Here is a 20,549-nt window from a genome sequence, read left to right on the forward strand (position 1 = left end):
CCCCTCCTTCAGCTTCCTTCCTATACTCTTTGCTGTGACCAACCCAGCTCTCAAGAGCCCCTTTCCTCCTGTTCTTCCAGTGGGGTGGGAGGCTAAATAGGCCTCTTGGCATCCTGGGAGGTTTGTTCACAAAGGCGGTACCTCCTCCGAACAGTTGGCTTCAAGGCTCTTCTTTGAGCCCTCTTCTTTCCCGGGCCTGAGAGGTACTGTGTTGGGGGCGGTCCCTTGGCTAGGGTTACTTCCTGGTCTTTGCCCCTACCCGCCCTCCTGCTGCTCTGTCAGCCTGAGCTCCAGGTGGAACAGCAGGTGGCTCCTCCCCTTCCAAGAGAAGTAGGCCCTGGCAGGCCTGAAGCCTGCTGGCCTGCCTCGGGCCTCTGGGGAATTTGACTGTGGTGGGCCGTCGCGGGCCAGCCCCGCCCCACCTGTCCTTCCCTCGGAGACCTGCAAGCCAGGGGCTTGTCCTCAAAGTGCCACAGGTCTGACAGACTGGAGAGAGAGGAGGAAGTAGGTGACAACCAGAATATTCTTCCTGAAGGTCTGGTCTGGATCCCTGGACAGCTGTGCCACCGGATTGGCCCCGCCCCCATCGCCCTTTTCCTGTGACTTCCCCCACTCCTCCAGGGAGATGCTGTCCCGCGGGTAAGTCCTCTGTGCCACCTGTGTCCTACAGACTCCTGTTAGTCTGGGCGGAGTATGCCACCATAAATAGTCTTGTCACCACCATCAGCCCCTGCCCTGGGTCAGCTTCCTGTCTTTGTCAACTTCTTCCCACAAGATTCAGGACACCCCCCCCCCCCCCCGGGTTCATTCATATTCCTCTGCCTCCTTTTTCTTTCATCTCCCACCCCCAAATGTGTAACCTCTGGCCTGTGGTCTTCTGCTTCTGCCCCATCTAGGACCTGTCCCCCCCTGGGTAGCTCACATCACCTCAGGCATGACTGAGGCACGGTTGAGAACAGTTCTCCCACTCCTAGGCAAACTCCCCCTTACTTCCGAGCCTTGGCCCTGTGTGTCCTTTCCCTGCTCCCCAAAGGGAGCAGACTTAAGTAGATAAATAATGAGTATTCATGGTGGGTAGGTACTGCTGAAGATGCTGGTATATGGGGCAGATGTGGTCTCTGTTTAGAGAGCTGGCTGCCAGGCTGAGGTGATAGAATGAAATCCTAAACCATAGCTAGGATTATTTCAGATGATTGACGGGTTAATGCCCACACCCAGGAAAAGAAACACAGAAAGGTGCTAGCAGGTAATACATGCTGGAGACATTACTGGGTGAAGGGGGGGGCTTTCTGATGAGGTGACATTTGCGTTAAGACTCAGTAATGAGATAGAGACAGCCATGTTGTGACCAGCAGAAATAGCAAGCGTGAAGCCAGAATAGAAAGTGTTCACTCCAGAGGGAGCCCTGGGCAGCTTAGACCTGGGTGGGATTTGGGTAGCTGGTGACTGTCGATTGTTTGTAGGGAGTTTTTGCTTTTCCTGCTCCCGGGAGCTGCCCTGTTTGCACTCTTCCTCCCGTGTGTGTGTGTGTGTGTGTGTGTGTGTGTGTGTGTGTGTGTGTCCGTGTGTGTGTGTGAGGGCGGTAGAGTCTTCCCAGTGGGCTTGGCAAGGCATCTCCTAGTTCAGAACCTTTGCTTGATTCCTCGGCCTGGACTTTCAAGAGCTCTGCTGCTGAGGTCCATCCCCTTGAACACTTAGGCTCCGCTGCATTGATGGGATTACACTGAACAGCCCAAGTGGTGATGTCATGCATGTGCCTCTGTAGTATCCTGGTCCATCTGCCTGTGGCAATTACCTGCTCTGTCACCTCCCAGCATGCTTTGCTGTGCCAGTTATCTGCCTAAGCCTGCCGTGGCAGACAAACCTCTGGCCACAGACAGCTTTATTTTTTTATTTATTTTTTCACCTTCCCACTCAACACCCACCACTCACTCAAAGCTTGTGACTCTGGGCAAGTTACTTAACATGTTTAGAGTTTTTGTTTTTGTTTCTAAAATTTGGATAGTAATAAGTAAACAGTATTGTCATGAAAATTAACCATAATGCAGTTGTCTCAGTGGGTGTAGTGGTGCATGTCAACACTAGGGAGGATTTTTTGAGTTTAGGCTAGCCTTAACCACACAGTAAGATCCTGTCTAAATAAATAAATAAATAATAAAAAGAAAGAATAGGGTTACGGTCAGCGGTAGAATACTTGCCAAACATAAAATCCTGAGTTTGATCTCTTTCACAATAAGTAATTACGGGGCAGTGGTGGCACACGCTTTTAATCCCAGCATTCAGGAGGCAGAGGCAGGTAGACCTCTGTGAGTTTGAGGCTAGCCTGGTCTACTGAGTGAATTCCAGGACAGCCAGGACTGTTACACAGAGAAATCTTATCTCAAAAAAAAAAGAAAGAAAGGAAGAAAGGAAGGAAGGAAGGGAGGAAGGAAGGAAGGAAGGAAGGAAGAAAGAAAGAAAATAAATGAACAAAACAGAATAGAATAAAAATGATCACCACACAGAAAAACCCTGTCTCAACCCCCCCCAAAAAAATCACCTGCCAGTGTCCATTGAGGGATTGGTTCCAGGGAAACCAGAAGATATTGAACTGTACAGATGTATTTGCATTTAACCTATAAGGTACTAATGCGTATTTTAAATCCTCTCCAAGTATTTACCTAACACAATGTAAATGCTATGCAAATCATTATACTGTATTATTGAGGAAATTACAGCAAGGGAAAAAGGTCTGTGCAGCTGGCTGACTCCACAGATGCAAAATTGGAAGACAGAAACCATTGTAAAATGTTAACGCTGATGACATCAAACTATACCACTTAGCAGTTAGTTAGGCGAGAATGAGCTCCCCAAGGCTGGCATGTGCCGTCACACTTGGCCTTTTGTCCCAGGCTTCAGTCTCCTGAATACTGGGGTTATAGGCATGAGCCACCACACCTGGTTGCTCTATTAGCCTTTTAGGTCGGAATTTAGGAAATCTTGTTAAGTTTATTTATTAGGTGGGAAGATCAAGGCCTAGAGAAGTCCGGTAACTATGTAAGATCATTGTATTCTTGTCTTAGGTTCCCAGGACCTGTCTCTTGCGTCACCTTGATCTTGCTGTCTTCTTTCATACCCTGCTTCCCAGAGGCATTTCTTTCCCTTCTAGATACCAGGCACTTCCTTGTGTTTAGGACTGCCAGCCTCCTGGAGCCTGTTTAAAACAAAGACAAAATCCCTACATCTTAGGTGGTCAAGGGCTCAAATGGGATGATTGTGGATGTTGTCCTAATGTTTCTTCCAACTCCAGGGCCCTGTGCCTTGCTTCTTAGGGGATTCCTGCCAGAGAATAGCAGGGGTGGTCCGTCTTATCGAAGTGTCTTGTTTTCTGGCTTGACACTCTTTAGATACACTTAAAGGATCAGGAGTATTAGGTGCCTTCTAAGTATTAGGTAACTTCTAAGGTTCCTTTGCACAAGTGAGCTTAACTCTGCAAGGAAGAATCCTAGATCGGGTGCAGTCAGTGTGGTGTTAAGCAGGTATCTGGAACTTCCTGTGTCCCTGTCGTGTTGGGGGGTCTGCCCCCAGCGAGGTATATATATGGATGGACACATGATGGGGGGGCCTGTGAGTTGTGCTTCTTTATGAGGTATGCTTGGATATGGCTGTGTGAATGCTTACTCATCTGCCCGTAGGGGTAGACCAGGAAGCATCCACATAACCTCGACTGTGTAAGTGTATTCATGCAACTTCTCACTAGATACTTCCCTGGACTCTGAAGGTTGGGATGGGAACAACCAGGATGCTTGTGAATCCCCGTGCTATAACCAGCTTTGCACGTGGTTTTCCTGACCCTTGGGGTGAGCTGAGTCCATGGGAGTTCTAAATACTTGATATCCCCAAGAATGATAAAAGACTTGTCATAGAGGGTTTTATTTATTTATTTATTTTTCTAAACAGGGTCTTGCTATGTAGCCCTGGCTGGCCTGGAACTCTCTATGAAGCCCAGGCTGGCTTCAAACTTATACTTATCCTCTTGCCTCTGTCTTCCAAGTACTGGAATTCCAGGTGTGTGTCACTGTACCTAGCATGCCTGTGAAACCCAGGGTTTCCTATATGCTAAGCCAGCGCTTCACCCAGAGCCACACTCTGGCCCTGGCTGGTGTTCATATTCTTTTATTTTTTTCTATTTTTGATACATACCATATATACTATCAATAAATATTAAGCGTACAGGTAACTCTCCACTTATTCGTGACTTTCATGGATTTGGTGCAGAGATGGAATCCTGAGCCTTATGCACGCTACCTTTGAACTACACCTCAAGCATCATACAGTTTTGGAAAAAGTGTAAGGGAACCAGATGTGGTGGTGATGCTTATACTCCCAGCTACTAGAGAGGCTGAGGCAGGAGGATTGCAAGTTCAAGACTACAGAGTGAGTTCCAGATTAGCCTGGGAAATTTAGTGATTGATACCCTGTCTCAAAATGAAAAATAAAAAGAGAGCTGTGGTGTAGCTCAGTGATAGGGCATTTGGCTAGCACGTTTGAGGTCCTAGGTTCAATCCCTAGGACTGCAGAAATGTAAGAGGAATCAAATGAATAAGAAAAAGAAATAGAGTGGAGGATTTGCCTCAGTGATGCTTGCCGCCTGCAGAGTGAAGGGACTGGGTTCTGTCTGTCTGTCTGTCTGTCTGTCTGTCTGTCTGTCATCAACCTATCTATTTATCTATCTGAAACAGGGTCTCACTATATAACACTGACTGTCCTGGAAACCATAATGTAGGCCAGGCTGGCCTCAAACAGAGCTCGCCTACCTCTGCCTCCCAAGTGCTGAGATTAAAGGCATGTGCCACCATGCATAGCTAGGGTTCTAATTCCAGTATGGCAAAAATACCAAAACTAACCAATCAAAACACCACAAACAAATACGCCCCAAAGGCTATAAAAAACTGTGTCTCAGCTTTGCTTTCTGGCAGCTTGTGCTCCTCCTGAAGGGAGACACCAATAGGAGTTTTTGTTTTGTTTTGTTTTTTAGTTTTTGTCTGTGTAGCTTTGGAGTCTGTCCTGAAACTCACTAGGTAGCCCAGGCTGGCCTTGAATTCACAGAGATCTACCTGCCTTTGCCTAAGTGCTGGTACTAAAGGCGTGCACCACCACTGCCCAGCCACCAATAGAAATTTCTTGGATCTTCTGCTTAGCAACTTGTTTTTCTTCTGACCCTGACTTGGTAGTGTTTGCATTTTGTTTTTGTTTGTTTTTGTGTTTACACTGGGGATTACATACACAGGGCATCATAAGTCTTTGGTCTGAGAGCTCCTAAAGGTTACTCTCTCTGTGAGTGTCTGCCATGTTGGGACCTTGGCCAACACCGTAGCCTCTAGGACACACACAGACACCTACGTGCAAGCGTGCACACACACACACACACACACACACACACGCATGCACGCATGCACGCACACACGTGCGTGCCCGAGCAGAGTCAGGGTATAGGAAAGAGGCCTATAAACAGCCCCTACAAGTAGAAAAGGCCCAGATTGACAGTGCCACGTGAGGTCATTCTGTGGGGCACTCTGCTGTGATAGTGTCTCTTTTGGACAAGGAGTCTGTTGACTACTGTTCTTTGAGTCCCGAGGGCTGGCAGGTGGTATTTAAAAATCATTGGCTTTGAAACTAAACTACTTAGGTCTGAAGCCTGCAATTTACTAAGTGAAAAGCCTGGGGCACAATTCCTCAAACTTCTTAGCCTCAGTTTCCTTGTCTGTAAAGTGGGTATAAAGATGGTGCCTGTGTGGTGAGGTGTGGTGAGGTGTAACTCATGGGAGGAATGTAAATAGCATTGTAGCAATGAGTCTGGCATGTGGCAACACTCCACTAAATGACAGTGTCACCACACACCGTTGTTATTAGATTGTGCCAAAGAATGCTGCAGAGAAGCAGCTGGGGAACGAAACGATGAGCCCATGGCCACGAGGATTCTCATGTGTGAATCTTGGCCTGGAGGGGCCGAGGGGCACACACGCGTGTCCTTGTCTCTGGAGTCGCGACTGTTCAGTGCCATATACTCCTGTGCCTTTGATGGCAGACTGTGGCAAGTGGGCCCTCCCCCACCCTGCCACCCTTCTGCTTCTCTTCCCTTGCTCTGAAAAGAGAAGTACAAGTGAGTTCCCCCAAGGGGTCGGCCGCGCCCCTTCCTGTCTCCGCCCTACTGGCTGTCCCAGGCCAGTGGAGTAGTAGCCTGGTAGCAGGACAGCAGGTTGGGGTTGTAGGAGCTTGGGCTCGGAGAGCCTTGCTTGAGGCTCAGGCCTAGAGTTTTCCCACCTGCCCAGGCAGGCTGTTCCCGTCACGTTCTCCGCAGCTATTTCAGCAAGAGCCCCAGGATGGTGAGGTAAGACCTGGGACCCATGGGAGGCAGGCAGGAAGGATGGTCTGTCCCTCAGGGGACGTTACCTCACCACCTTGTGCACCTTCAGGTGGTTTCATCGGGACCTCAGTGGACCTGATGCAGAGACCCTGCTCAAGGGCCGGGGAGTCCCTGGGAGCTTCCTGGCTCGGCCCAGTCGCAAGAACCAGGGTGATTTCTCCCTCTCAGTCAGGTGGGTGGCCGTCCCTGCGATTTGGCAGCTCAATGTGTGGGCATTCTTCAGTTCCCTGGGTTGCATTGACTCCTCATGTTGTATTGCTCCCCCTGTGTCCCTGCCTGTAGCCCCAGTTTGTCCCCAGAATTGTCTGTGTCCACCCCATTCCTGTGTGCCTTTGCATTCCGGCCCCTCAGCCTGTCTGTCCCCCAGCCCACCCCACTTCTGCCTTTACCTGGGGCCTCACTTCCTGGTACCCTGCAGGGTGGATGACCAGGTGACCCATATTCGGATCCAGAACTCGGGGGACTTCTATGACCTGTACGGAGGGGAAAAGTTTGCGACGCTGACAGAACTGGTGGAGTATTACACTCAGCAGCAGGGCATCCTCCAGGACCGGGACGGCACCATCATCCATCTCAAGTACCCGCTGAACTGCTCGGACCCCACCAGCGAGAGGTGAGGGGCATTGCGGGCTGGCCCTGGCCCTTGAGAGAACTATAAGGGAGGTGAGCACCCAGCCCAGGTGGCCCTGCCCACCCACAGACCGTGCTTCATCCCCACTCTCCCACCCGTGTTCCAGCTCAGTGCTCTGAGACTCTTTCCTACAACTCACCTAGCCCCTGTCCTCCGAGAAAGCAAGAGAAGGGCTCCCCTTGCTTTGCTGCGGGGTTCATGCTGCCTAGCAACCTAGTCCTGAGAGCGATAGTGAGGCCACTTCTTGTGGCTGGTGTTTCCCATCAGGTTGGCCCTATTGCTAGAAAGCTCTTCCTTCTATGGAACTCTGTTGCCTTTCCCCAACTCTCCACAGTCTGGGCCTCTGAGGACCCCATGTTAGTAAGGCCTTAGAGATCCACTTTATTGGGATTCTCAGGGCTTTATCTCGGCAACACAGCGAGGATTGGTTTGCAGAGCTTGGATGAAGCAAGGTCATTGATGTGGTCACAGGTATAGAAGGGTGGAAGGTCCAGGTTTGTCCTGGAGGAAGGCTCCAGGAAACACTCTGGACATCCCCACTAGTGCTGCAAAGACATGGCCCCCATAACCGGGCTGGCTATTCTCATGCAGTCTCCCCAGAGTGTGTACCAAGAGAAGGCACACAGATAGATGCCCTCATACCGTGGCTCATCTTAGCTGGGCAGCACAGTGACTAACAGCTCCCATTAAAGTAAAGGGCAGTGGGATAACACTAGGGGCTTCTCCTGGACTTCTGGGGCCATGCCAACTTGTTTTTGTTCTGTGTTTGCGTATTTACTGTTGAAATGATTCTGAACCTTGACCCGCCCCCCCTGCTGGAGCCTGAACCCAGGACCTTGTGCCTGCTGAGTGCCTGCTTTGCCACTGAGCTACTTCCCAGCAGTTTTTAGTCTTTTTTGAGATTCGTACCTACACATTAGCTCAATATTTTTGTTTAAGTCATGGATGAAAACTTAGAGCTGGAGGCCTGAGGTCTGTGGGTCAGCGGGTTAGAGTGCTTGCCTAGGGTGCATTAAGCCCTGGGTTTGGTTCCCTGCATTGCGTAAGCCCCATGCTGTGGCAGTCCCAGGAGGAGGCAGGAAGACCAGGAGTTCAAGTTCATCGAAGCTGGTCTATGCTTCCTTGAAGGCTTTCCCCTGTGGTGGCAGACAGAAAGGGAGGCAGCCTCATGCTGTCTGTCCTTCTCCCTCTGACCTGCAACTCTCAGAGTGGGTTGGTCTCTCAGATTCGCTTTTACCTCCTCGTCTTCCCTTATTGCTGTCCCAAGCCAGGAGCTGCTCTCCTAGAGGAGGCCGACTGTGGTATAGCAGAATCGTAGCTGGTATGTTCCCTAGGATAGGGAGGAAGTGGGAGCTGAAAGAGTGTTAGGGGAGCAGGATGGGACAGAGTGGAGAAAGATGGGGTGCGGGGAAGCATGCTACACCACTGGGGGGAGGATAGCAGATGACTCCAAGAGACACTTTGGATGGCCACCTAGAAAGCTGCATTTCATTCCTACCCTTGGGGTAAGTGGCTGCCAGGGGCCAATACTCCTTGTGTCCTTGCTCCGCCTCTTCAGGGAAATTTGCATTTGTCCCCTCAATGGTGAACTCTCTGCCTGTGGTCAGTTCACATTTGCATGGAGACTTCCTCATCCTGTCCCTGAGGGAAGGAGCTGAACCCCTTCACATTGCTTGGGGGCCCTGACTTGTCCCTGAGGTAGGCATGGGTAAGGGTAGGAGCCTCTGACAGGCCCTAGGCTATGGTGTCCCCTGGCAGAGTTAAGAAGGATCAGGAGGACTAAGCCCCGCTCTCCTTCCCCCTCCATCTCTGCGGTTGGAAAATGACCCCCCCCCCCCCGCCCCGTCCCTGAGCTGAGGAAACCCTCACAACCTCACTTCTCACTCTCTCCCCAGAAGGAGTTTTGTGTTTTTTCCATCACGTGGTTTCCTGTGAGGCTAGGCATTGTGGGGCTACAGTTTCCTCCTGGGAAGGGGTGCTTCACGGAAAGGCCCTTAGTTCTGCTTTCTGTCCTGCAGCCCCTTGGAGCCCCATTGGACCCCTGCTGCCCCTCAGTCACACCATCCTGGGCTCCCTGGAACCCAGAAACCACTCTCCTCAATGGAGTGTTGGTGTCCCCACATCCCTGAGGAATTTTCCATCCGTCCTTTCTGACATCAGTCTCTTCTGACGCCCACTGCCATCTGTGGTTTGTGCCATCTACATTTTACTGTCCCCCCCTTTAACCCAGTCCAAAGCTGTGTTTCATGGGGACCCCTCTTTTTGTCCCTCCAAATATTCTAGGTATTACTTGCCTGTTTGTTGTAAACAGTTAGAAGAGGCTCTAGGTGTTTGTTAGAACCCCCCTCCTTCGTCCCTCCCTCCCTCCCTCCCTCCCTCCCTCCCTCCCTCCCTCTCTCCCTCCCTCCCTCCCTCCCTCCCTCCCACCCTTTATTTTGGTGCTGGGGAATGAACCCAGGGTCTTACATGTCCCACTGAGCTATAACCTCAGTCTCCATGGTTTGAATTCTGTGGAACTTTATCTTTTATTAGTCGAGGACCTAGGCCCAGTGTGCAAGTGATTAGCCTCTGTTTTCTGGGAAAAATGGCAACCTCTCAGCTTTTGTTTTGTTTCTTTGTTTTAACCGGTTTGTTACATTTGTACATAGAGGTCAGAGGACAGCCTGTCGGAGTGGTTATCTCCCTCTGCCACGTGGGGGTACTGGGAATCGTACTTGGGTTGTGGGGCCTGATAACAAACATTTTTACCCTCGGTTGTCTCACGCGGAGCCCTTTTCTTCCTTCCTTCCTTTCAACTCACTCTGTAGACCAGGCTGGCATCGAACTCACAGAGATCCACCTGCCTCTGCTCCCAAGTGCTGGGATTAAAGGAGTGCGCCACCACTGCTAGCCTCTGTTCTTTTTTCTTTTTTTGAGACAAAATCTTACTCTGTGGCTCAGGCTGGCTTGGAACTTACCATGTAGACCAGGCTACCCTCAAACTTACAGTTATCCCCTTGTCTCTGTCAGCCCAGGGCTGGAATTACAGGTGTGTGTCACTATGCCTGGCTGTTTGTTTTGTTTTTGAGACAGGGTCTTACTCTGTAGCTCAAGTTGGCCTGGCACTTACCATGTAGAGCAGGCTGGCCTCATTGAGGTACTTCAGCCTACTGAATGCTGGGATTATAAATGTGAGCTACAGCTACACAGAAAAACCCTATCTTGAGAGAAAAACCAAACAAAATAAAAGTGAGTCATCATAACCCAGCTATTTATTTATAGAAGCAGGTGGGTCTTTTTGTTAGTTTGTTTTTGACCTAGGGTTTCTCTGTGTAGCCCTGGCTGTCCTGGAACTCACTCTGTAGACCAGGCTGGCCTCAGAGACCCACCTGCTTCTGCCTCTGAGTGCTGGGTTTAAAGGTGTGCGCCAGTACGTGGACCATGCTGGCCTCCAGTTCCTGCTGTTCTCGCATCTCCTGAGGAGCTGGGATTCTAGCTCCAAGCCTGGCTTCTTCCTCTCAGCATTTTTGAGATAGTAATGGATCTCAATGTTGCGGTGGGTTTGAAAGCTCATAGCTCAGATCTGACAGGTGTCAGTGTCCCCTCGGGCCTGGTCACCAATCTTTTCAATGTGCCTAGGTGGTACCATGGCCACATGTCTGGAGGGCAGGCAGAGACACTGCTGCAGGCCAAGGGCGAGCCCTGGACATTTCTTGTGCGTGAGAGTCTCAGCCAGCCTGGTGATTTCGTGCTGTCAGTGCTCAACGATCAGCCCAAAGCTGGCCCAGGTTCCCCACTCAAGGTCACTCACATCAAGGTTATGTGTGAGGTAAGTCAACTGGACTGTGGGGAAGGCCTCATGCCAGAACTTCATCCAGAGCTGTTGGGAGGGTCTTCTGGGGTTGAATTTAAGACTGGGGGTACTAGGATGGGGTCTCAGTCCTGAGGGGCAGCCCTACTTGGTGTCCTTCAGGGTGGACGCTATACTGTGGGTGGCTCAGAGACCTTTGACAGCCTCACAGACCTGGTGGAGCATTTCAGGAAGACCGGCATTGAGGAGGCCTCAGGTGCCTTTGTCTACCTGCGGCAGGTGAGGAGCCAACCTGCTGCCTCTTCCCTTCCCCTGAGCTGTTGGAGATGTGGGCTTCTGAGGTCTCTCAGTCTCTGATTTCTGCTTTCCCTCTCCCCAGCCTTACTATGCCACTCGGGTAAACGCGGCCGACATCGAGAACCGGGTCTTGGAACTGAACAAAAAGCAGGAGTCCGAGGACACAGCCAAGGCTGGCTTCTGGGAGGAGTTTGAGGTGGGTACTGGGGACAGTGTGGCTGGGATAGATGAGGCCACCTTGCCTTCTTTATGTGCCTGTGACATGGCTCTGACCTCTCCACCCATGCATGTGCCTGGGGCGGGGGCTTAGTTCTCTCACCTTTCAGAGTCTGCAAAAGCAGGAGGTAAAAAACTTGCACCAGCGCCTGGAAGGGCAGCGGCCTGAGAACAAGAGCAAGAACCGCTACAAGAACATTCTTCCCTGTGAGCTCCGCCCCTCCACCCCTCACTGCCTCCCCACCACCTCAGACTCCACCTCACCACCGCCTAGCAGAGCTCTCCTCCCCCAGGAAGCCTCTTTGCTTTCCATGAGCCTCCCCATAGATACCAGGCACCCTCCTGCTCCCGAAGCCTCCGCCCCCAACCCAGATGCGCTTGTCCCTGTCTGCTGCCCTGTCCTCTGAGTTCATGGTTTTGGAGACAAGAGCATCTGTTAGTTTGGGAAGGGTCTGCCCCAGGGTATGGCCCAAGCTGTTTCTTTTCTACCTATGCCAGTTGACCACAGCCGAGTGATCCTGCAGGGACGTGACAGTAATATCCCTGGGTCCGACTACATCAATGCCAACTATGTTAAGGTGAGTTGGGCGAGCCATGTGGGAATAGACTCTGGTCTCTGAGAGCTCCTTGTGTCTTGGGGTCCATGGGTACATTGCCTCTGGGAAAAGCTGGAGCTGGTATCTTGGGTAGGATTGATGGTACTATGGGCACATCTATGCCCATTTACAGTCCTGGGATGGGTCTCTCTGTGCTTGCATCTAGAACCAGCTGCTAGGTCCAGATGAGAACGCTAAGACCTACATTGCCAGCCAGGGCTGTCTGGAGGCCACAGTCAATGATTTCTGGCAGATGACCTGGCAGGAGAACACACGAATCATCGTCATGACCACCCGTGAGGTGGAGAAAGGCCGGGTAGGGCGAAGCACCACCCTCTTGTCCCTTACATTTTCTTCCTCAGTCCTTGTTCACCACCATACACAAGGAAGATCAGGGGCTGGTGAGATGGCTCAGAGGCTTAAATGTGTTTGCCACCAAGCCTAACTTCGTTAGTTCAATCCCTGGGACCCACATGGTAGAAGGAGAGAACTAAGTTCTGCAAGTTATCATCTGACTGCCGCATGCGTGCTATAACACATGTGTGCCCATTCATGCACACTCACAGGAAGATCTAGTTTTATGGGTGTACATACATATACATACCTTAGTGGCAAAGGCCCAGTGCCTGTTGGGAAACAGACCTGAGATACAGTCTCCTCTATACACTGTGACTCCTGGACACCCAGCCCTCCTCAGCTCCAGATGTTCCGGTGTGATGATATAACCTAGTGGCAGAGCACATGCCCGGTACTGGAACCCTGGGTTCGATCCTCAGCACCACAGAAGTCTTTAATGGGTTCCAGGGCAAACGTGCTTCATACATCCTTTCTGTCCTCTCTGCCTCAAGCCTCTTGCCATCAGCCCCTCTCCGGCAGGGTTCCCCTTGTTCCCCCCTTGTGCACTGGGAAGTTTTCCTCTCAGAAGCACATGGCATCCAGCTGCTGGCTCTGAAAGCCCTTCTGTGGCTCCCAGTTGCTTCTAGGATGGAGAGCTGTCCCTGCAAGCCTGCTGGCTTCCCTCCGATTCTCATGGCTCCCTGTAATACACATCACCTCTGCTGGTCTGAGTGTGTCTGTCTTCTGAAGGCACTAGCTCAGTTTTTGCCAGGAAATGACTCCCTGAACTGCCATGTCTCACAGACTCGGGTTTGGAGCGCTCGGTTCCTGCTTACTCTGTGAGGAAATCCTGCATTGCCCCATAGCCCTGTGGGAGAATTGGCTCCTTCCCTAACCCTGCCCCTGAGACATGCTCTGTATACCTGTGTCTCCTGTCTATGTATCACCCTGTGTCCTAGGACATGGACAGTGTCTGGCTTGGTCTTCCGGGGTTTGTAGTGCTAGGGATGAAACTTCTGGCTTTGTATGTGCTAAGCACACACACTCTTGCTAAACTGCATCCACTGTCTGCCTCTTTCTTGAATGTGAACCACAGCTCAGTCGCTACAGCTTCAGTGGTCACTGAATGGATTGTAAGATTAGATGGTTGATAGGTCCTATCTTGTAGTGGTTAGCCTGAAGCCAGGCCCCAGGTCTGATTCTGAGCGGGCTCTTCCCTCTTTTGACAGATGTCCAGGGCAGGGATGGGGAGAAGGCTCAGCTGTTAAGCATTTGCCGTGAAAACGTGAGGACTGGAGTTTGGGTCCTCAGAAGCTCTCGTACATTCCGGGTGGGCAGAGACGCTTATTTACAGTTCCAGTTTTGGAAGGAGGATGCAGGGGATCCCCAGAGCGAGTTGGCTAGCAAGGCTTGCCATATTGGTGAGCTCTGAGTTTGATTGAGACACCCTGCCTCAATGAATGAGGTAGAAGAGCGGTGGACAATGACCTCCAGACTCATTCTTATGCCTAAACATGCACCCCCCACGTATGTACCTATACACGTGTGCAGAAAAAAATTCACTATGCCTGGGGCCTAGAAAGCCCCAGAGCTTTGCCTCTGTGCCTTACCCCTCCCCTCTCTTTCAGAACAAATGTGTTCCATACTGGCCGGAGGTGGGCACTCAGCGAGTCTACGGGCTCTACTCTGTGACCAACTGTGCAGAGCACGATACGGCAGAATACAAACTTCGCACTTTACAGATCTCCCCGCTGGACAATGTGAGTGTCCCCAGCCCCTGCGTACTCCAGGGGCCTCGCCTTCTCTTTGTTCTGTAGTCGGGGTGGGTGGGTGGGTGGGACAGCAGGCACTGACGCTGTGTCCTTGGCCTAGGGGGACCTGGTTCGGGAGATATGGCACTACCAGTACCTGAGCTGGCCTGACCATGGGGTTCCCAGTGAGCCCGGGGGTGTCCTCAGCTTCCTGGACCAGATCAACCAGCGACAGGAACGTTTGCCTCATGCAGGGCCCATCATTGTGCACTGCAGGTGAGAGGCATAACATGAAGGTAGTGTTTACAAAACAGCAGCTGGGGGCTGCAGAGACGGCTCAAAGGACCTGGTTTGACTCCTAGCACCTACGTAGTGATGTATAACCTTCTCTAACTTCAGTCCCAGGGGATTCAACACCCTTTTCTACCCTACAAGGGCACTGCATGCACATGGTATACAGACATACATGCAGGCAGAACACCTGCACACGTCAAATTGAAACAGCAGCTTGCAGGTGAGCAGTGCTGTCAGCAACATGGCTAGGGACTTACTGTATGCCTTCCCGGACCCCAGGTTTTTCTGGGCCTCTCTTACTCCAGGCCTGTGGTGGACCTGCTTGTGGGTCCTTGGGTTTCTCCTCTCACTGCTTATTGCTGGGCATGGTGGTGTATACCTATAGTCTAGCATTTGGGCACTGAGGAGGATCATGAGTTCCAGGCCATATAACTAAGACCTTCTCACCTTCTCTCTTTGCTTCTTTCTTTTTTTTTTTTTTTTTGGTTTTTCGAGACAGGGTTTCACTGTAGTTTTAGAGCCTGTCCTGGAACTAGCTCTTGTAGACCAGGCTGGCCTCAAACTTGCAGAGATCCGCCTGCCTCTGCCTCCCAAGTGCTGGGATTAAAGGCGTGCGCCACCACCGCCCGGCTGCTTCTTTCCTTCCTTCTTTCCTTCCTTCCTTTCCTTCCTTCCTTCCTTCCTTCCTTCCTTCCTTCCTTCCTTCCTTCCTTCCTTCCTTCCTTCCTTCCTTCCTTGACAGGACTTCTCTGTGTAACAGCCCTGGCTGTCCTGGAACTCATTTTGTAGGCCAGGCTGGAACTCACAGGGATCTGCCTGTCTCTGCTTCTGAAGTGTTGGGATTAAAGGCATGCCCACTACACTGGGCATAAGACCTTTCTTTAAAAAAGAAAAAATTTCACTGTCTCTCTCTCTCTCTCTCTCTCTCTCTGTGTGTGTGTGTGTGTGTGTGTGTGTATGTATACCTGTGTATCTGTGTGTGCACGTCTATGTATGTGTGTGTAACTGTGTGTGTACCATTGATGGCTTTTTTGTTGTTTGTTTTTTTGAGACAGGGTTTCTCTGTGTAACAACACTAGCTATCCTGGAACTAGCTTTTGTAGACCAGGCTGGCCTCAGACTCTCAGAGATCCACCTGTCTCTGCCTCCCAAGTGCTGGGATTAAAGGTATGTGCCACCTCCGCCCAGCTATTGATGGCTTCTTATGTATGACCTGAGGAAACAGGAACCAGTTTTGTCCCCCCTTCTCTGTCCCTGTAACCCAGGCCTGTGGAAGCTTCTAGACTTCCTCCTTCCCTCACTAACAGCTGTCCTGCAACTGGGCTGGGAGTACCCCTCATGCTGTCTTGGGGTCAAGCTCTGCACGCTACTATCTTGGGGACAGCTCATCCCCAGGAACTACCTCTCTGCCACCCCTCCCCCATTCACGTACTTCTTGAAATCCCCATAGCCTTTATTTAGAAATGACAGGAAGGAAGTGGTATGGGGGGGTTATTTTTGACAATCTGGGTTTGAAATTAGACAACTCAACTTATGGTAGCAGCTTCATGGACTGGGCTGTAGGTCTGGGGTCTGCATCATCTGTCTGCCCAGGGTGGGTGGAGGGGGCTAGAGGTAGGGGTGGAGAGGACGGGGTGGGTGGTGGGGAAGGGAGGCATACTACTGTACTTTCTCCACGCCTGAGTCTTGGGCCAGCCCTTACCTTTCGCCATGTTGAAGAAAAGAGAAATGAAGTTTCCACAGAGAGAAAGTTCCACCTTTGTCTGTCTGTCTGTCTGCCTGCCTGTCTGTCTGTCTCTCTGTAAGTGCTGGGGCTTTAAGCATATTAAACACATGCTTTACCACCGAGGCACACCCTAAGCATAGTAACTCTGTCTGTATGTGTGTGGTGTGTGCATGCGTGTGACCTCTGAGGAGGTCAGAGGCCCTAGTGTTTTTATGGCTCTCTACCATGCATACACACACACACACACACACACACACACACACATGTCTGTGTATGTGTGTCTCACACTATATGGCTCAGTGGCTTGGAACTTGCTAGGTAGACCAGGCTGGTCTCAGATTCACAGAGGTCCCTTTTTGTCTCCTGAGTATTGGGATTAATACTCCAGGCTCTCCATCTTATTTTTTTGAGACAGGGTCTCTCCGTGAACTTGGAGCTCATCACTTCAGTTAGGTTGGCTGGCCAATGAGCTAACCTAGCCTCCTGGTAATGGGTTTATATCCAGGCTGCTGTGCCTGCCCTTTTGTGCTTTTGTGTGCACTGGGGATCTGATATCAGGTTCTTTGTTTGTTTGAGACAGAGTTTTGCTGGAGTTTTGGACCCTGTCCTGGAACTAGCTCTGGTAGTCCAGGTTGGCCTCGAAGTCACAGAGATCAGCCTGTCTCTGCCTCCTGAGTGCTGAGATTAAAGGTGTGCACCACCACGCCTGGCCTGATATCAGGTTCTTATGCTTGTTTGTATGATAGTCATAATGGTTACTGAGCCATCACACCCATCCCAAATGTAACGTGTGTGTGTGTGTGTGTGTGTGTGTGTGTGTGTCTTTCTATATAGACCAGGCGCAAGAATTAAAATCATGTGCCACTATGCCTAGCTCCAATTGTAACTCTTTTATTTATTTTTTGGCTTTTTGAGATAGGGTTTCACTGTGTTGTGTAGCCCTGGCTGTCCTGAATCTCACTCTGTAGACCAGGTTGGCTTCAAACTCAGAGAGATCCAATTGTCTCTGCCTCCCGAGTGCTGGGATTAAAGGCGTGCACCACCACTGCCTGGCTCCAAATATAACTCTTTCATTTCTTTTCCTTTTGGCTTTTTGAGGCAACCTGTAGACCAGGTTGGCCTTGAACTCACAAATGCTGGGAAGAAGGGAAATGGTATCTGTACCCCCAAACAGGCACCTGCTTTTCCATCCTGTGACTGGGGCAGAAGGATGGGTGCAGAGGTGGGCACACCCCCACTTTGCTGGCCTGATGACCTGGGCACACTACTAACCCTGTGGTCGGAGCTTTAGGTTCTTCATGCCTTGCCCAGTGTTGGGGTTAACCTCTGGACTTCCCGTTTCCTAGTAAGGGCTGGGCCTTTGATGGTGGTCCCTTCTCTCGGTAGCGCTGGCATTGGCCGAACAGGCACGATCATCGTCATTGACATGCTAATGGAGAGCATCTCCACCAAGGGTGAGGACTCCTGGGGAGTGCGGGTGGGTGTGCCGGTAGGTGTGCGGTGGGTGTGCGGGTGGGTGTGGGAGAGGGACAAGCAGTCCCTTGACCTTTCCCACTCTGAAGTGCCACCGCCACCCTTGTCCAGGACTAGACTGTGACATTGACATTCAGAAGACCATCCAGATGGTACGGGCACAGCGCTCTGGCATGGTGCAGACGGAGGCGCAGTACAAGTTCATTTACGTGGCCATTGCCCAGTTCATTGAAACAACCAAGAAGAAGCTGGAGATCATACAAGTGTGTCCAGAGTGGGGCTGATGGGTGGTAGGGGAGAGTGGGCATCACCCAGTCCTGCTGGTACCACCATCCTCCCACCACACCTTTGCCCACAGTCCCGGAAGGGTCAGGAGTCGGAGTATGGGAATATCACCTACCCTCCTGCTATGAGGAGTGCCCATGCCAAGGCCTCCCGTACCTCCTCCAAGTGAGTGATCCTGCTTTTCCTCCCAACATCTCCCCCTTCTCCTGCCCAGTCTTAACTGTCCTTTCTGGAGTAGACTAGTGTGGAGGTTGGGGAGACGCTGGTTCTGAAGCGCCGACTGTGACTATGGTGGGCCTGTGCTGACGAGCAGCTGTAGGCTCCTGTGAGTGCAGCCCTTGCCCCTGGGAGCTTTGGGTCCAGTGTGTGGACAGTGAGCGGGCTCTCTGGCTTTCTTGGCTTCACTAAGCGACAGTGAGTTCTGGAGGGGCTGCTAGTAGGGGATCTGCGCGGTGTCCAGATGTCTTCTTCCCCCTCCCCCATGCCCAGACACAAGGAGGAGGTGTATGAGAACGTGCATAGCAAGAACAAGAAGGAAGAGAAAGTGAAGAAGCAGCGGTCAGCAGACAAGGAGAAGAGCAAAGGTTCCCTCAAGAGGAAGTGAACTGGGCACTCATCTGCAGGTGGCCATGGTGAGGCCACTTCTCTCCCTGTCCCACCATTTCCCCGCTCCAGTTCTGACATGCAAGGGGTGGTCACAATCTCACTCTCCCCTGCCAGGGTGTCCCCAGGCCCCAGACACCCTCTGACATACTTTCTCTCTTTTATCTGCAGCATCAGCCTTAATCCCTGCAGAGGCCTCCACTGGACAGATCAAGACCTGTGACCCATACCAGACCCTGGGACCACTCCCATCATTTTGTAATTTAAATTGCTGTGATCCTCTGAACCTGTATATAACCCAGCAAGCCCCCAGGCAAAGCCAGACTTCTATTCTTGTAAATAAAGCCCCTGGACCTCTGTGTGTTGCCTCCAACCTTGTGTGCCCCATGGATCCAGAGGCTCTGGGTGGCCATGTGTGACTGTAAAAGTTCAATCTTTTGGGTTAGATAGACCCAGTTCTGGACGCTGCTTCACACAGCTAGATGCCCGTGGCCTTCCTAGGGCTTAGATTGTTCTGTGTTCTCCGTCTCTCATGCCGGGGATGGCACTTAGGTCTCCTGTGTGCTTGGCAAGTGCTCCAGCCTTCTTACGGCAGAGGGTGATCTGTGATCGGGACTCATCTGCCCTCCTCGGCTTGGTAGTGAATTTGTTGCCATAGCGAGTGCCAATCACAGTGGCCACTACTACATTACACACTGGCAACAGCCCTGGGCCCTATTTAAGAGACTATAGAATGAATTAATACTAGATACATTGTTTTTTTATTTGTTTGTTAATTTTGTGGTAAGGGGGAGGGGGACAAAGCTCAGAGCATCCCACATGCCCTGTAGTGAGCACCTCTCTCACTGAGCTATCTGTACCCCTGGCTCTCGCCTTGGGCCCTTTATTATCCTTATTTTACAGTGCAGAAGTCTGAGAAAGTGAGGCACAGGGAGCAAGTTGGCTTGCTCGAGGTTCTGGGACTCCTGGCCTCCAGAGCCCATGTCCTCATCACCTGACAGACTCAGCAGGGTCCACCCCAGATTTGCCACACAGCCTGCTGTTGATTGCTAGATCCAACAGCTAGGAAGATTTTCAGGAGGACTGATTTAGCCTAACCTCTCCCGAGCTGCAATCCCCAAAGCACACAAGGACATCTCATTGCCGCCGAGGCCCTCGTCGTCCCGGACACTGAAGATTATTTTATGAATTTTGTGCCCCTTCCTTTTCTTTTGTCTGGAGTTGGGTTCTTTATACATAAGTAGAATCTCCTGGGCAGTTGAGTGTGCCAGTCATGCCTTGGGAAGAGCTGGCTCCCACTAGGCGAAGGACAGCTTATTGGCCTGAATACCCCCTGTGTTCCGGGTTCTAGGGCCGTGCTGGGGGCAGTTGAGGGTAACAAGTTATCCTACTGGGACTCGGGAGAGGTCTGGGAAACCAAGCCAGAATTAGGCCACAAAAATAATTACAACGGAAAAGTATGGAGAACAAAGGAGGGAGAAAGCCACGGCTCTGGGATTGAGCAACGTGATAGCTCCCTGGAGCTATGTGGCCCTCCAGGGGGTGTATGGGTGGGGCCATCACCTGTGCGCCGCAGGGCCCCTCTCCCAGCAACACATCACAGAGAAGAAAGGCAGGTCCTATTCCTAACTGCTCGGGACTTCTTCGAGGGCCAGCGGAGACAGGGCTCTGAGGAGAGGTGGGTTGCAAGCACCATCTCTTGGGGTGTAGCGAATGTAGGGCAAGCACAAGTCCCTGCTTTCCTCCCTAGGTGGGGGCTGGGGCCTTTAGGTCGTCGGGACAGACACTCCAACATCAGGATGGAAGCAAAGCTGTGGAGGCTTGCTGCCGAGGCTAGGGGATCCACAGGTTTGGTGGGGCTTCCGTCCTTCCCAGTTTTCAAGGAGTTCTCCAACTCTGGCTTAGCACTGGAGAGGGACACAGACCAATGCCTGCCTAGCTGACCCCACACTGACCTCAGAGAGGATCCTCGTACTCGCCCGAGGGCGCGGTTGGCGGCCTCAGAGGAGAGGGCTTTTGGCTTGGGGAAGGAGCGCTGGAAGGGTTTCCAAAGATGGCCTCTCCCCTTATTCCTTTAGAAACAGGGAAAGACTAGGCAGGAGAAGAAAGGCCGCCAGAAAGGGCGGGAGGCCTGGCAGGGTGGCC

General features: G+C 51.6%; 1 protein-coding gene across 3 annotated transcripts; it reads left to right on the plus strand.

Annotated features, from left to right (window-relative positions):
- The first annotated feature begins 185 nt into the window (after positions 1-185).
- On the plus strand, positions 186-18,763 carry Ptpn6 (protein tyrosine phosphatase non-receptor type 6). Of its 3 annotated transcripts, none has more exons than XM_038318509.1 (17): positions 186-203; positions 536-639; positions 6,456-6,578; positions 6,825-7,019; positions 10,656-10,845; positions 10,990-11,106; positions 11,207-11,320; positions 11,451-11,547; positions 11,839-11,918; positions 12,103-12,252; positions 13,901-14,032; positions 14,145-14,299; positions 17,430-17,497; positions 17,628-17,779; positions 17,875-17,966; positions 18,291-18,433; positions 18,576-18,763. In XM_038318509.1, exons 2-16 carry the CDS (start codon positions 626-628, stop codon positions 18,403-18,405), a joined length of 1,794 nt encoding a protein of 597 aa, XP_038174437.1. In that variant the 5' UTR covers positions 186-203; positions 536-625; the 3' UTR covers positions 18,406-18,433; positions 18,576-18,763. The 3 variants fall into 3 exon arrangements, with proteins under 3 accessions (XP_038174437.1, XP_038174439.1, XP_038174438.1); XM_038318511.1 differs by lacking the exon at positions 186-203 and adding an exon at positions 6,316-6,370 and having other exon boundaries at positions 275-639; XM_038318510.1 differs by lacking the exons at positions 186-203; positions 536-639 and adding an exon at positions 4,033-6,370.
- Positions 18,764-20,549: the final 1,786 nt, after the last annotated feature.

The sequence above is a fragment of the Arvicola amphibius genome, chromosome 2 (assembly GCF_903992535.2).
Source record: "Arvicola amphibius chromosome 2, mArvAmp1.2, whole genome shotgun sequence".
Lineage (NCBI taxonomy): Eukaryota > Metazoa > Chordata > Mammalia > Rodentia > Cricetidae > Arvicola > Arvicola amphibius.

Bases quoted from the DNA above. Each gene is read 5' to 3' on its own strand.
- Ptpn6 (XM_038318509.1), top strand. The intron at 11,321-11,450 runs GTGGGTACTGGG...CTCACCTTTCAG, and splicing joins GCTTCTGGGAGGAGTTTGAG to AGTCTGCAAAAGCAGGAGGT. The intron at 11,919-12,102 runs GTGAGTTGGGCG...GCTTGCATCTAG, and splicing joins TCAATGCCAACTATGTTAAG to AACCAGCTGCTAGGTCCAGA.